Source organism: Metopolophium dirhodum, chromosome 4 (genome assembly GCF_019925205.1).
Source record: "Metopolophium dirhodum isolate CAU chromosome 4, ASM1992520v1, whole genome shotgun sequence".
Taxonomy (NCBI): Eukaryota; Metazoa; Arthropoda; class Insecta; order Hemiptera; family Aphididae; genus Metopolophium; species Metopolophium dirhodum.
The window spans coordinates 35,194,529-35,212,180 of NC_083563.1; the positions used below are offsets into that span (position 1 = coordinate 35,194,529).

General features: G+C 25.4%; 1 protein-coding gene across 2 annotated transcripts; it reads left to right on the forward strand.

Moving 5' to 3' along the window:
- Positions 1–4,721: 4,721 nt before the first annotated feature.
- Positions 4,722–10,975, forward strand: LOC132943234 (uncharacterized). Of its 2 annotated transcripts, XM_061012122.1 has the most exons (7): positions 4,722–4,847; positions 7,653–7,878; positions 8,163–8,608; positions 8,681–8,855; positions 9,555–9,736; positions 9,887–10,049; positions 10,275–10,975. In XM_061012122.1, exons 2-7 carry the CDS (start codon positions 7,689–7,691, stop codon positions 10,748–10,750), a joined length of 1,632 nt encoding a protein of 543 aa, XP_060868105.1. In that variant the 5' UTR covers positions 4,722–4,847; positions 7,653–7,688; the 3' UTR covers positions 10,751–10,975. The 2 variants fall into 2 exon arrangements, with proteins under 2 accessions (XP_060868105.1, XP_060868106.1); XM_061012123.1 differs by lacking the exon at positions 4,722–4,847 and having other exon boundaries at positions 7,753–7,878; positions 8,168–8,608.
- The last annotated feature ends 6,677 nt before the right edge of the window (positions 10,976–17,652 follow it).

Genomic DNA, 17,652 nt, shown 5'->3' on the forward strand with positions numbered 1-17,652 from the left:
GGGGTGGAGTTCTCCCGGGACATGTATTTACAATTGTATGGATCATCAATAATACAATTGTCGAATTGGCATAAATAAAATAAAACATTAATATTACCTACTGTTAAATAAAATTTCAAAAAGTCGATTAATACGTGGAGTGGAAGGAGGAGAGCCCTCTACAGATGGAATAAAATATATAATAAATAAAATAATAAAATAATTGTAGGTATTTATTATACACCAATACTTAGCTGAAGCTTCAGATATGCCACTGTTGTGATAAACATTGAGTCATTGAACATACATTTATGTTAACTTTGTGTAATTAGTTTTAACCAAAATCAATAGTTATTAATTGTCAGTTTAATAGTTTATTTTTCAAATTCTCAAATTATAAATTACTATCTATATTCTGTACGGCCCATCAGCATTTATACATAATCATATTATTTTATAGTAATCGAAAAATACCTATCTTTACCTGATGGTGCAAAAATTATGAATGCGATTGATTGAAGATGCGGATTGAAAATTATAACTTAAGAAGTTACAGGTATTAAACCTGGAAATAATTTATTAGAAATTGGATGTTCGTACATATTGTGTTCTTACGCAGACGCAACTAGGTATTTATATTATTGTTACGACAATATCACTCAACGACAAGTATTATAGTAATTGTTATTTATTAGAATAAACAATGTGTATTTATGTGTAAATCTTCTAAACAGTAGACACACACAAAACGGACCAGGTGTTGTTATAATTTGAGAGTCACAATTGTATTATTTTAATTAAGATAGAAGAAAGACGTGAGCTTAAAATTAGTCAAAACTTATTATAGTTATTACAATAATGTTACATTAGTATTATAGGCACAACATAATATTAAGTCTATGGAGATCCTGATAAAACGACATTATATAATATACAATTACAAACCATTATTAGCAACATTTATTATTTTTGGATAAATTAAAAGGACGCTACATGGACATTTGTTGTCCCCGTCAGGGGCGCCATTTGAGTTTTATAATAGGGGTGCCAAAATTTAAGCAGGCCAATTTTTTTTTGTCAGGCCACTTTAAAAAAAAAAAAATACAGATATTGTTTATAATGGATACCCCCACCAACAACCGCCGGTACGCGACGTGCGTGCAATGCCATCAGTCCGTTGTGAACTATAATATACGTGTTTACGTTCAATTTATTTGAAATTGGTGTGTACTTGATGGACAGTTTTGATCGGCGACCGTCATGCACGATCGAGTGCGAGAGTGGGAGAAATTGGGCTCGGGACGGCCGTCGGCGCATTTTAAATTTTAATCCAGGCCAATAAGACACAGAAAAAAATAGGGGAGCTAAAATATACCCTGCCCCCCCAAATGGCGCCCCTAGCCTCCGTCTTACAAGTGCATAACATAGCAAAGTTTAAGCTCAGCAGATCACGTTTAGCTCCGTTAGTTTAAAAATTATAGTGAATTGACCTCATACAAAATTGTAAGGTAAGATTATTGTCTAGGGCATCTCATAGAATTTTTATATTTTAATTTCAAAGCGAGTTATTAGTATTTTAAAATAGTTAATAGTTTATACATCTTAAAATACTTATAACTCGCTTTTATAAAATATAACAAAAAGCCCATGTGATGCATAGATAATAACCGTACTTTTAAATTTTATAAGAGTAAAATTCTCTCTAATTTTTAAACTAACTAATTTAAACGTGATAATATGCTGAGCGTAAACTTTGATATGTTACGCACTTGTAAGATGGAGACAACAAATGTCAGTGTAGCGTCCTCTAAAAAAAGAAAGATATTTTTATTTTAAATTAAATTGTATTGTTGATTTTTATGAATACAAATTAATGAATTAAAAAAAATAATAATAATACCGAATTATATACCATATGAACCGTACCAGAAAAAATTGTCATATGTTTAAGAGCTTAATAGTTATATGATATTTTCAAATAGATGTGCTATGTGCAAGTCATAATAACATTAAGAGGTAACAGAGAGCGAAAAATAATTGGAAACGGTTTTACTGATTTCTATCTGTTACGCTGTTTATGATACTTCTTCTTCAAAAAAAATTTAAACATCGATGTCTATAAAAAAAAAAATATTTAGTCCACCCCAGAAAAACATTTTTTTTTGTATTTCCCATTTATTCATATTTATTTATACGCCTGAGTTTTCTTTTGTTTCCTCAAAATGTCTTATATCTCAATATAATAATAAGTAATATTAATAAAAAATGTCTGTTATTTTGATGATGTAAACTTATATTGATTGTAGTTAGTTCGTTCTAGCCAAAAATTGTATTGAAAAAAAAATCTACATAGTTCACCATTATATTTTTATTCATATAACTTACGTGTATAACAACATTTAAACAAAATAATTTTTTTTTATTTATTAAAATAATGTTTGAATATTTAAAAAAGTAGTGTGGATGAATTAATTCTATTACTCTGATAATATTATAATGTACTAATATATAAGTCCGCTTACCTTTACTATATTTATTGAAATTAAATATTTGTCAGGTTGTTGATTACATTAGTAACTGTTGTGTGAGTTTGTTGGATTAAAAAAAATAATGCCTAATTAATTACAGCAATATATAATAACACAATAGGAAGGACATACATTATGTTGGATATCAACAAATAATTCTATTATTGACAAATTAACTATAAACAATCGGTCGATACATTTTTTTTTTTAATAAAACCTTATTTAATCAAAATTAACAGAGACCAATAACATTTAGTAATTTTAATTATTTGGCACTCATTCACCACACTTTGAAACCAAATTTAATATTTATTTCTATTATTCTTTCATACAATAAATAAAAACGTCATCGATAACGTATAGATCACATTCATTTATTGTTATTAATAACAATTATTAATAATAGTAAAGAAAATTAATATTTGTATGAAATAAAGATATTTATTACAATAATATTAATAACCATGTAAGTAATTGATGCTGTAACAATAAAAAAAAATCTTTATATTTGATATTAGATAGTTATTACTTATTAAAGTATTAAGTATTTATAAACTATAGGTATAATTCATTATTTCTATAATACAACTATAATAATTAGTCTGTTGGATTTGAATTTTGAACAAACAAAATGGCAAAACCAATTATATTTTCGAATTTATATTTAATCTAAGTTATTAATTAGTAGCGGAATAGTGATTGTTGAACAATACAAATATAATAATATATGAGTTTGAAATTAATCATTATGATCATTATGATTAATATAATTATTGTAATTTAAAGGATCACAATTTACAATAGGGGCAATACAACGTGGGTAATAATTATTATTGAGGTCAACAAGTACATGTATTTTGAAGACGTAAAGTATTTTTTATAGTATGATGCGCTCATTAAAAGGCAAATCGCCCGATATCCCGTTAAAGGATCTATGAAAATTAAATGACCTTAGATAAAAAGTCATCCACGTAAAATAATAGGTTCGAGCAGAAAGGATACACGGAAAGCCTTACCGGAATAATTGTTTGGGTTATAATAACATTAGTATTCAGGCCGGAATTTTGGGTATGGCACTCGTTCTGCCCCGTGCAGACGATAAGCCTCGAAAAACAGTGTTCACTGTTCAATTCAATCCTCCATAAACGATTAAAACATACAATCCTCTTCTACTATGCTTAAATATTTAATGTCACTGGAGAAGTAGACACATGTCGGCCAGCTTATTATTATTAAAATAATGTACAAAAGATTTAAGCTACGTGTTTGGTCACAAATTTAATGTATTTTTTTAAATATAACAAATACTCTATTCGGATTTCCGTCAGTTATACATACCTACACAGACACACTGCATTGCCTCACTGTGTTTGTACTCGTCTACACCCACTCGTCTATTATATAACATAGTGAATAATATAACTTATAGTAATAAAACTTACTACCAAAAACTTTTATACTTAAAAACATATTTTAATACTTAATGGATTATACTTTCAAAACATTTACATCAATTAATCGACTATAAATTGACTACTTCAAACTTTTGAGCGATATGAAAGTATAATTTTATAGATTTATGGGTACAAAATATTAATATTTAATATAGTACAATATTATAATAAAACAATATTATTTACATGAAACAATTTTAATTTTTAAGTACACTCAGAGAAATATATTGGGTAGTATTAATAAATTAGGTCAGTTAATTATTAACATACTAAGTTCTGTTGAAAATATAAATATATTTTAATTATAACATACTGATTGTTTCATTTAATTAAATTGATGACAACATCAATGAACTTAATTTGTTATTATGTATACAATTTTTAACAAACCATTTTATAAGGAAACTCCTAATATTATATAATTTTAATAAATTGTCCTGGTTATTTTTATGAACCCTCGATTAATTTGATTAACCAAGTCTATTGTATTTGTGTAAAATAATTGAACAAACTCCCTGTTAATACAATAAACTTTTACATTGTTTTAACTTATAACCAATTACTTCCATCAATTTATTAATAGATCGACAAAATAATTATTATCTATAAAAATCAAAATAGAATTATTTATATATTTTCTAATATTGATACATTGGGTTTTTACACAAATTATTGTTGATAACTCGATGATCGGGCGGCGGTCTCAGTTAGTCACAACCGACACCAATACATTTCAATGTAGTTCACGTTCACTCTGTGGTAGATGTGACACCGTTACTTTTATTAATTATGCATTATATATTATTATTGGTCATCAATATCGCTATAGTTGCTACCATCGGTCTACTGTTGTCTAGTGATACTGATTTGTCTTCATATTTATAAGGTACGTAAACATAATACTAATACTAATATACAAATGAAGTAGGTAATTAAAATCAACTGATTATATTTTTATTTTTCCAAAGGTATTCATTTTTCAACACTTAATTATAATTTAGTTAATATACTTAGAATATAAGTTAACCCTTGTGCATACCTATCATCATTTAAAATGATTTGTTTTATTTGTAAAGAAGATTTTCCATTATTATCGACATTGGTGGTCCATTACAAAATATTACATTCATTAAAACCGTCAAGTACCTATGAATGTACTGAAAATCAGTGTACTCAAATGTTCCCTAATTTAAATAGTTTTAAAAAGCACTTTACACGAAAACATGCCATAGAAAATTTAGAAGACACTGTTCCTAAAAAATTAAAACTTAAAGAAATAGATGAATCTCATATAGAAATAAACAACACTGTAATATCTCAAATCTCTAATCAAATTAATATCAAGAATGCCCTAGTACAAATAGATGATAATTGTACATTGGAGTGTGAAACTGACTTTCCTAGTACAAAAATTAATATTGAAAATGCTATTAATTTAATATATCAAGCCGGTATTAACTTAACAATGTCATTACACAATAATACTAACTTCACGAGAAAAGATGTAGTCAATATACAGAAAGAATTTTCTCAAAGTTTATTTAAACCTATAGCCGATTTATTGAAAAATTTTGTAAATGACTCAATTAAAGACCCATTATTACTATCTTCTTTTCATACTATTGTTTCAGCAATTTCTACACCATTCAAACTATGCAATTCTGAATATATTTTAGATAAATGGTTAAAAAATAATAATCTGTACTCTCATATAAATCAGTTTACTATTAACAATGAAATAAATTTAGTTTCTTCTCTTGGTGAAACCAATTATAGTGAACATATTACAAAAGGAATTTTAATGCCACTACAATTTCAATTTAAATCATATTTTGAGCATAATGATAATTTACACAGCACATTAACAGAATATGAGCGTTTAATGAACACCTCAGATGACACAGTCTTAGCACATTTTGTTCAGGGGGCTTTATGGAAGGATAAAATCGCTCCGTATCATAATAACATTGTAATACCATATTTTTTATATGTTGACGACTTTGAGGTAAATAACCCATTAAGTTCTCACTCGTCTTGCCATTCCATTTGTGCTATATATTATAGTTTCCCTTTAAGTGACCAATCTAAATTATGTAATATATTTATTGCAGCCTTACTAAAATCAGTTGATATGAAACAATTTGGTAATGACCTATGTTTACAAACATTAATTAATGAGTTAAATAAGCTTGAAGTAGATGGCATACTTATTTTGACTAAAGAAGGTTTAAAAAAAGTTCATTTTGTATTAGGTTTACTTGTTGGCGACAACTTAGGTTTGAATACTATTTTAGAATTTAGCAAATCTTTTTCAGCGAATTATTTCTGCAGGTTTTGCAAAGAAAATAAAAGTTTTACACAAAAAGCATCAGAAGAAAATGTTTTATTACTTCGTAATTCTGAAAACTATGCAGAAGATATTAATACAAATGATTTCAAATTAACCGGTATTTACAAAGAGCCAGTTTTTAACAAATTAATTTCATTCCACGCAACAACAAATTTTAGTGTTGATTTGATGCATGATATTTTTGAAGGCATCTGTCATTACAACCTTTGCCACATTATTAAATATTACACAGAGAGTTTATGCATTTTTTCATTAGATACTTTAAATTTAAGAAAACAAAACTTTAATTATGGTTGTATTGAAATTGGCAACATCTCCCCTCCTATTAAATTAAATAATATCAAAAAATTTCACTTAAAAATGACAGCCCGAGAAATGATGACATTTGTTCACTTCTTTTCCTTAATGATTGGTGACTTAGTCCCAGATGATGATCCAGTATGGATGTTTTTTTTAAATTTTTCAGAAATCATAACTATTCTCCTTTCATACCAAATTAAAGAAAACTCAATCATCCGTTTAGAACAACTTATTAAGTATCATAATTTAAATTATGTTTTACTTTTTCAAGATACATTGAAACCTAAACACCATATTCTATTACATTATCCATCAATTATTCGAAAATCTGGCCCTCCTAAACATTTTTGGTGTTTTAGGTTTGAAGCCAAACATAAAGACTTAAAAACATACGCTCGCAATATTAGCTCTAGAAAAAATATCACATTATCATTAGCAAAAAAGTATCAATATAGTTTTGCATTCAACATATTAAACAATATAAATAACAAAAATATTGAAATGAATGAAATACATAAAATAATAAGTAACAATACTATATTTTTAGATAGAATTTTTGGCTATCCATCTGATAATTTATTAAGTTACTCCCAAGTTAAGTATAAGGGTACTAAATTTAAAACTGGATATTTTTTGACAAACTTTGTTGATGAAGTTTGTCTTTATGAGATTTTAGAAATAGTTTTTAACATGAATACTTTGGTAGTTTTCTTTATAGTTCATCAAATCGAAATTGATGCTTATTATTCTAATTTAAGAGCTTATAAGGTTAATACAAATAAAAACATAATATTAAAAACTGTTTTGTATCCAGAAGACTGTAATGGACCTCCAATTAATATTAATCAAACTATTAATGGGCATTTATTCATAAGGTTAAAAGAATATTATTAAATATTATTGTTATTTGTTACACATTTAATGTAAATATTGCTTAATTTAAATTTATAAGTTATCCATAGTAAATTATATAAGTACCCACTACCTTCCCTTTGTATTGTATTGTGTACCTATTATAAAATCATATTTTTCTTTGTATAGAATTTTTTTATATAATACATTCCTGATTCCTATATAATGGACCGTTGGTTATTAGAAAATTCTAATAATTCTGAGCATGAAATATATACCGAAATTGGTGGACCAACGTCATCTATAACAAATCATGAAAATTCTTCAACTGCCTACATGAATAATGACGAGTGTATGGAAATATGGAACATCCTAAAGTCGTGGAAACTTGAGTCTGTTTATCAAACTTGCATAGGTAAGAATTGGATAGTTGAAAATAAACAGTTACAATACCACATGCTTAAAAATAGTTACAATTATAATTTATCATTCAAATAATGAACACATTTTGTTTTTAAATCATAAATTATTCATTGAAGTTTCGTAACACTAGGCTGGACTCAATTCGTTCAGTTTAAATTAAATAAATTATTTTTTCAAAAAAATAAAATCTTAAGGCATATAACAGTGAATTACTATACAGTACTATATTGGAAATGTAACTAAATATAATTTAATGTGAGTACGTTTTTATTTTAGATCAGTTTATAGATGTTGAAGTGTTGAAGTATATGAAGTACAGACATGTTGAAAAATTGTTAGTAAACTTTCCACTTGGTACACAAATTAAATTTGAAAAATATGTCAATGGGTATCAACAAAAACAGTTGGAACAACTTGATTGTTCGGTCTTAGAAACCAAGTCTATCCCATCAACTTCCACTCAACATTTTGTTTCATCAAACTCCTCTACAAAGAATCTACCAGAAAGTTGTTTTGATTTAAGTCAAATTTTAACTCGAAGTACCCAAGGTCCATTAATTGTGGACTATTATTTTAAACACAAACATCTGAATGAATCGTGTCGTACTTTACTTGTTGAAATTATCATTAATGATTTGATTAAGAGAAATCAGACTATGACTATTAATCTATCCAATGATATAGCCAATGCTATTTTACTGTCATTTCCATCAGAAATAAAGGTAGACAATTTTTAACTATAACCTAAATTTGATTTTAATATTATTAATAACTAATGATGAGTATATTTTTAGGATGTATATTTTTTAAGGGATGTATCTTGTAAAGCTCCAAAAGGGAAACTTTACTCAAAATATTTCAATACAATGAAGAAATTACAAAGTGTTGGATTAAAATCCACTAGTAAAACATATGAGAATAATAAGAAAATTCTTTGTAGATCTGAAGATCGACTTGATTATTCACTCGGTAAGTTATGTATGAAGTGTTATAAATTATAATACATTATATAATATAAATAAGTATCAAAAAAATATGTATATGATGGATTTAAAAATTACTAAATATGACATTTCAAATCCTACTATTATAGGTAACATACAATTTTGAATTTATTATGCTTAATATAATGTTTTTAAAATGTAATGTCATGGCTGTACCTAATAAGAAATATTAGGAGGTGAATTATATTATTAAATCAACATTGTTTTTTAGAACATTATAATTTAAAGACCTACCAAATTTTGAAACTAAAAATTTAGCAGTTATGAAAAACAAATTTCTTTTAAAACAAATTTATTTTTCATAAATGCTTGATTTTTATTTTCAAAATTTGGTAGGTCTATAAACTATAATGTTCTAAAAAACAATGTTGATTTAATAATAATATAATTCATCTCCTAATATTTCTTATTAGGTACAGCCATGACATAGCATTTTAAAAACATATTATATTATGCAAAATAAATTCAAAATTGTATGTTACCTATAATGGTAGGATTTGAAATGTTATGTTTAGTAATTTTTATATCCATCATAATATATATAATATAGTATATACATCATAATATAAATGTACGTATTTTTTTGGTACTATTTATATTATATTAGTTATTATAAAGATTATAATTGGTATCAAATATCTATTGTATATTATGTTCTACATAGAAATGGAACCAGAATCTGAAGATTTGTGTGCAAGTTTACAAGATTTAGACTTAACTTGGCCTGAAATTGAGACAATTTGGAAAAAAACTAACAATTTTAGGCTTCAATATATTAAGAATAACAACACAGCGTCTATTTTCAAAAAATGGATACAGTTTACTCAACCAATGGGCTATAAATTGGTAAATATTATACTCTATACATTGTGTTCATATCAGTAAAAATCACTAAAATAATTATAATTTCAATCTATTAACTACAAAATTATAAATCTAATCTATTTACATATAAAGATAATACATTTACTAAAAATAATATTTTATATTGTTTAGGTAGAGATAGATTTCTGTCACATGTACTCAAACTTTAAAAACCTATCAGCCAAATTTGAAAGAAAGTCATCTTTGCTATTGAAAATATTTGACGAAAGAATAAAAGATAATGCAAGTAAAATATTATTAAATCAATTAAAAGAATCTCCTGATTTATGCGAAAGTAAGTTTTAATGAATAAGTAGATTAGAATTTTTTACTTTCTACATTTTTGACTATGGTTATACTATCGTCACTCAATAATTCGAAAAAATCCTAAACTAACTAAACGCTTGGTCCCCTGGGAAAACCACTAAATTATAAGAAAATACATGCATTTTGGTCACCTTGATAATTCGAAATGTGTTTAATTTACAAAATAATTATAATACATATTATATTGTTTTAGATGGGAAAAACTTGGTTATATTTTATTTGATGCATTCGTTATTTGTACCTTCATCAAGAAAAATTACCAGAGATGACAATGGAAAAAAATCTGTCATAAAATATTCCATAAAAGATTCTCAAAATACATTTATTATAGAAGCATCTACTCCCCTTGAACTAGAAGTCATCATAGAGAAACTGAAAAAACAAGAAAATAATATACAGCCATGTATACTAGTTGTTGGCTCATTATTAAACCCTAAACAAATAATAGTATATTTCGATGATGTTAAATACAAGTTGTTTTCTGTTTTTAAAGCTATCGATATTTGTTTTAAGCTATTCCATGTTTTTAATCTTGAATATCCATATGAATCAAGTAACGTGTGGTTATTTTTGCAAAATTATTTTTATGAAATTAACACTAAATATGACAAAAGTTGTAGTTTAGTAAAGCAAATTTGCTCAGAATTAGATGCAAATTATAATATTTAAAACTAATGTATTATTAAGAGTTCCCTAGCCAATTTTAATTTTTTTTTATATTACAAACCCAACATTTATGATTTATAAGTACCTATAAGTATATATTTTTTTTTGTAATCGTAAGTCGTTTAGGAACAACAGTTCTTCATTTTTTTTTTTTTTTGTTATATCTAGTTTTACATTATAATTCTTAATTTGTATTAATATTTTCTAGATACTAGAACCATTTGTTTAAAAAAGATTATAAATAAATAATTATATCTATAGTAAATAGTTTTTTTATTTTATATTTTTATTACCTATTACTCTATGGTCTGGATCTTTAAATTTTATCATATTCATCATTATTGAACATAACATGATATAGTATTAACTGTTTCTAAAGGAACAAAAATGTCATTCTTAAGCAGAATTTTTTTTTTATATTTTAGCTTTTGTTTAGCCTAAATATCTGATATCTGGACAATATGATAATTGATAAAAATACCAATTTTATTATCAATAATTATTTTATTGATTTTACCTATAGTAGGTTACCTCTTATAGGTAACAATAACGCGGAAGTTTGTTAATGTAATAACCAGTTCGGTAATTATTAATAAAGTATGACTTGTAATGTTAACACAAATTTCATTAATCCTATCTATCAGTTTGCTAGATTCTACCTATATAGTATTATCTTAGGTAGGTAACAATAATGAGCAAGTTTGTTATTATTACATATGGTTCGATAATTATCAATAAGGTGTGAATGGTAATGTTAACAAAAATTTCATTAATCTTACCTATAAGTTAGCTAGAATAAACTAACAGGCATAATGATTGTTTTGATGAAAATTAATTTGTGACATCAATAAATAGTTTGTAGAACGTATGTTAACAAATTTTTTGTTGGTTTAACCTAACTTATTTTCAATTTTACCTGGATATTTCTTTGGGTGTAGTACAATTATAATATGTAATACCATGTATTATATTATGTGCATGTTTTTTGACGATATATTCGCAACCATATATCGAATATTTGAATCTTTTAAGAACAAACATATTAAAAAGTCATAAGAATTTAAAATTCCACATTCTAATTTTTCTTTCTTAGATACTTGAAGCTTTGAGGCTAATATAAAACTATTATAACCTTATTCTTTGCCTATGCCTTATATTTTATAATATCTTGAGAAATTTCAAATTCTTAGATACCTCGTCAAAGCTTTAACACTAATCTTAAGTGTTTTTGAATATTGTCTTTACGGCTTTACCTAATAATTATAATTTAAAATAAGCAGTATAAAACATACATACGCACATTTTAAATAAAAATATATTTTATTTAGTTTTAAATTCTATTATTGTTTAAAATATTATATTTATTGTAATTCAAAAAGGAATAAATTACAGTAGACATTGAATTTTCACCAATAATTTATAAAAGCATCTTCAATAATTCTAATATTCTATACACACGAAATAATTTTTATATATATTTTGGGTCTTTTTAACCATTTATAGACATTCGAAATTGTTTACTTTTATAATTTGTTTTCGATTCATATAAATAGAAAAAATTACTTAGTCATAAAGCCCAAAAGTGTAATAAGGAAATGTATTTTTCAATTGGCAATCATGCATTTTAAAAAATCCATTGTCCCATTTTTTTTTTTTTTGATAAGTGTTAGAAGTTAAATTGGATAGGTAAAATAATTATTTCTTTTCAAACAATTGTTGTTATTTTATTGTAATTTAAAAAATATTTATCGTATGGTTTTATTGAAACTTTTTGATGTTGCGTTCCTATATTATTATTTTTTATACATATCTAGTGACATTTTAAAAATATTTAAATTAAATAAAGTAATTTGGACCACCAATCTATTTACGCCGTTCTACGCTAAACAATAGCCTTAATGCCTGTATGCCATTATTGACTATTATAAATTGATAACAATATCTAATATAATATGATAATAACTCAATATTAAGTATTATATAATAATATTACCTATTATAGTGTTAATATATGCGATATCCTTGTCGAAAATTACTACAACTCATCATATTACTAATAGAAAATTAAACTACTTATAGTAGTATAAATGGATAAGTACTAAAATATTTTTAGAAATATGGGAGTCGAGTTTTTTATAATTCATTTTACAAACGATTAAGTACTGAATTAAAATTTAACACATCCATTACACTAACCTACTCAATGATGAAATACACTCGGAACCTACAATTTTATTATATAGTGTATACAGCAAAGCGACTTCCTCGGCTTTTTAAATATCATTATATACTTTAAAGTTATCTTTTTTTACCAACCTATACAAATAAGTTAAATTTATTCACACTAAAATTATAATAAAACACAGTGAATTGTGTTTTGTGGGGGCACGTGAATCCAGAAATGAAAAAATGGAAGGGGTAGACACAATAAATCTTTTTTTATATTATGCGTGGTTATGTTTTTAAAAAATCTACGTTAAGTAAAATGGGTGTTATTATATTATATATATCTAATAAATCTAAATATTCATTTTAATATTTTATTTGAGTACAAGTAGGGAAATAATTAATAACATTCGGCCTACTAATTTTGCATACATGTACAAAAAATATCGCACTGACTGACTGACTACTCTACAATTATATGAGTCAAAACTATACATCAACCACAGTTTAAAAACCTTAGATTAAATAGAAAATCTTTTGTTTATTTTAGTAGCCTACGCACAGTACGCATGCGGGCTATACATTATAATTAATATGCCATCTACTTTCAGACTTTTGTCCGACCCACCTCAGTACTCATTATAAGTATAACTAAAGTATCAGCGATCTTCTTTTATCTTATTTTAGTGTCCTTTTCTCTAAACTCAGCTCTTTTAAACACACACAATACGCTTCCTCCTGCCCATCATACGTTACGTTTATTACGTTTATGTAACTATAATACTGCTGGTAGTTCTGAATTTGTCATAAAATATACGAACTCTATTATTCTGGATTTAGTCATTGTTATTCAATTATTTTCGTTTTATGATTCTATTTTCATTTGGTTGTAATATAGTTATAAATCTTTTTATTTGTAATTATTTATTACTATATGTAGGTGGCCATGTATATGGTATTATAGTGTATATACTATATTCATATGAACACGATATGTATCATGATAGTATGTCATAGAATTCAAATATTTAATACTAATATCTCAACTACTTATATTAATTTTAATAATGTGTAGGTATATGTATAGCTGAAAGAACATTTCAAACAAATAATAAACAATCGATATTATATACAAAATGATCAATTTAACTACGCATCAACGATTTTTGTAAATTTGTAAATTATTTTCTCAGCTGCTATTTATTTTCTTATATAATTTATAGTCTGAAGATACATAGAACACATGTACTACCAACTGCTGCTATTCGAATTGATAATTTTCAAAGAGCTTGCTGTTATTAATGTTACATTTATTTAACGATATTGTAATAATAATGTTCTAACGATGTTTAAATATTGAGAGAAAAAAAGGTGGATAAGTGAATGTCGCTCTGCTGTACAGTAGGTTACAAGTGGGTCACTGTAATGGATGGTGTTAAATTTGAATTCAATGATATAATATCATTGTATAAGAAAAACGATTCTGAGCGAAAACGGTCAGTCAGTCTATGATATTACCAAGCATATTTGATGATATTATTGTAAATAAAGTAATTTATCTATTAACCTATTTACGTGGTCCCTTGTTTTGAATTATCAATCCTTAGCTATAAAAGTTGAACATTTTATAAATTTTGAACTACAAAATAATTATTAAATTATAAATTTGATAAATTTTGTCAAAATTTGAACTTTAAATGCTTATAAATAAAAACTGTGACTAAGGATTTTTAATTTTTTTCATCTGCCTTTGAAACAATAACCTAAGAGCCTTCTATTAAATTTTCAAGCTTTTTTAACCAACAAATACAATTTTAGTGATATTTATAGAAAAAAAAACGTCCGTAAAGAGCTCAAAATAAGTCAAAATATTTGGAAAATGTTATGGTGTATAGAAAATGCTTATATAAACATTCAGTCAAAATGCATGTACCTACGATCATTTGTTTTAGAATTGCACCAAAATCCAAAATCGATTTTCTCGTAAACAGATTTTGCGTAAAAATTACCGTTTTTCCTTAATTTTTCTTTTGTTTTTCACGTCGCTTTTGAAAACTACTTGGAAATTTTTACTTTTGACCCCCCAAAGTACCAACTAGATTCACTTTCCTATTAGAAAAATTACTGTTGAAGAAAATCCAAGCACTTTTACTGTCCTAAAAGGTGATGACAGACACAAAAAAAAATAAAAAAACACGCATCATTGTAAAATCAATACATTCAACGCTTCGCTCAGAATCTAAAATAAAATTAAGTTACAATATTTTTAAGTCTCTTTGCTCAGAATCTAAAATTGCAATATTCAATGGTATACGTTTAAATTTTTATAAGACAATTCGAAGAGTTGTAAGATAATCTCCAATATAAATTATGGGCTGATTATAAGATAGCTGTAACTTTTGAATCCATAGGAAATAGTGCTTAAAATCATGACATCATCGTTCTAAGTGCAAAAACAAAAGGAATTCAGATATAAATGATAATTTATTACAGCCATATTCCATGTTTTTCATCAATAAAAATCAATAACATCATTGAAAACGAGTCAAAGTAATCATCTATTTTTTAAATACCTACATTTCGTACCAGGTACTCGAAAAAAGCGACTATTTTCAGAGATTATAATATTATGTTGAACATCACAATAATTATCATTTATATATTATTATTACTACATAATATTATATTATTACATCTATACATATTATTATTTGAACATATTTTATTAAACGTGCATAGATCAATAATGTGTATGCAATAAAAAAATTATATTGATCTTCAGTAAAACACATATGAAATATTGTGAATGTTTATAAAAAAAATCAATCGTATCAATTGAAAAACAAATATTCCTGCAAAATAACGATAAAAAATATATTCATGTCAGTGAAAAATGATTCCAAAAATATGATATATTTCTTAGAATAATATTATGGCTGCGTAAAGGGGCATTGATCAAATAAGAAAAATGACAATATTTGTCAATATTTGTCAATAGATGTTATGTTAAAAAAAAAAAACATTATCCAAATAACTTTACTCTTGTAAAAACTTACCAACGTAATAATGTTAGACATTTTCCGATTTTGCAGTTAAAATTAGTTTATGCTTAGGATTAAATAATATTCATATATATATAAATTGATTTTAGGGTAGGTACTTACACAACATGAAAAAAGTTTCAACTCCAATATTCTTACCGAACCCGACAAAAAGTTAATATTTACACAACGGTAAACGAATAATAATGATAACGTATTATAATAATATTTATTATCAAACAGAACGTTCTTAAATTAGCAAAAAAAGTTGCTCTCGTTCAGATTTCTCTATCAGTGCAAAAAATATATATAGATACTATTTAATAACTAATAGATCGCATTCATATATACCTCCTAGTATAATCGTTGCCATTGTTTTAAATTCATAAAATGTTTTTGTCAAGCTATAATAATAGGGTTTAATTTCTAGTATTAAGCGGATACAAAATTGTGTTTTTTTTTTAAACGGGCATACTCTAATTCCAGCAATTAAATGGGTTTAAGACCTTAAACTATACATACGATAAAATTATTAATTATAAACGTACAATATTTAAATATTAAAAAACATATCCTGAATTAATTGAACAATAATATTGAAAATATATTTTAAACTTGTGTTTTTGAATATTAAATTAAAATTTCTACATATTTTAAATTGTTTTGATGATTATTTTTAAGTAGTTTAATACTTTTAAAGTAATAAAGATTTTAGGTAAATATAATTTTTTTGTTTATTTAAATGGTTAAAATTGGTTACAGATAATAAAAGAGTTAATATGATTGGGTATCATTTTCTGTATTGTTTTATATAATATATATTATCGTGTAGGCTAATAAAGCTATTATATATCAGAGGAATAGTGTGTGGTTGAGATTAATATACTAAAAAATTACTTAACCGATTTTGACAAAAAACAATTAGAAAATTTCAACTGGAGCAAAACTTAAACTAAAAATAGATAGATAAATTATAACAGACAGTCTTCTATTATAATATAGATAGGTATTATTATGGTCTGTTTCCCAATATCTAAAATTCTATATGATTCCTATGCAAATCATAGATATTTTTTTAAATTTTATTTTTACGCAGGGATTTTTTGGCTAACTAAAAACGAATATATTTTTGTTTGTAGGTATAGGGTTGCTATTGGTTATAGAACATACAATAATTATTGTAAATAGATATAATGTCGCACTTGCATTTGGTAGTCAAAACCATCCAAATGACTGTGTTAAAAATGTGTGCACCTTACATTTAACGAGGTTTATGAAGGGGTAAATAACGGACATTTAATTTGTCACGGACGACGTCGTGCAGGATTAGCTAATAATTAGCAATTAAGGTTGACAATGAAATAACTTATTTTTATGAATAATATAAAACTCTTAACCAATGCCCCAATAAAACGAAGACAATTATAATTTAATGAGTTATCTAATGGTTGTGAAATATAAAATAATAAATTAAATTATATAAATAATATATAAATTAATTTAATTTACAAGAGTGTGTTGATGTGTTTGTTTCCATTTATACATTTTAAGTAAAAATAAATAGTAACAAAACGTAATAAAATGTACGAACATTATTTTAAAACAATCACGTAGCAATTAACATGTTATACTGGGATTATAATTATTATGTTATAATTAACGAATAAAATGTTGTTATATTATTATTTACACTTTACA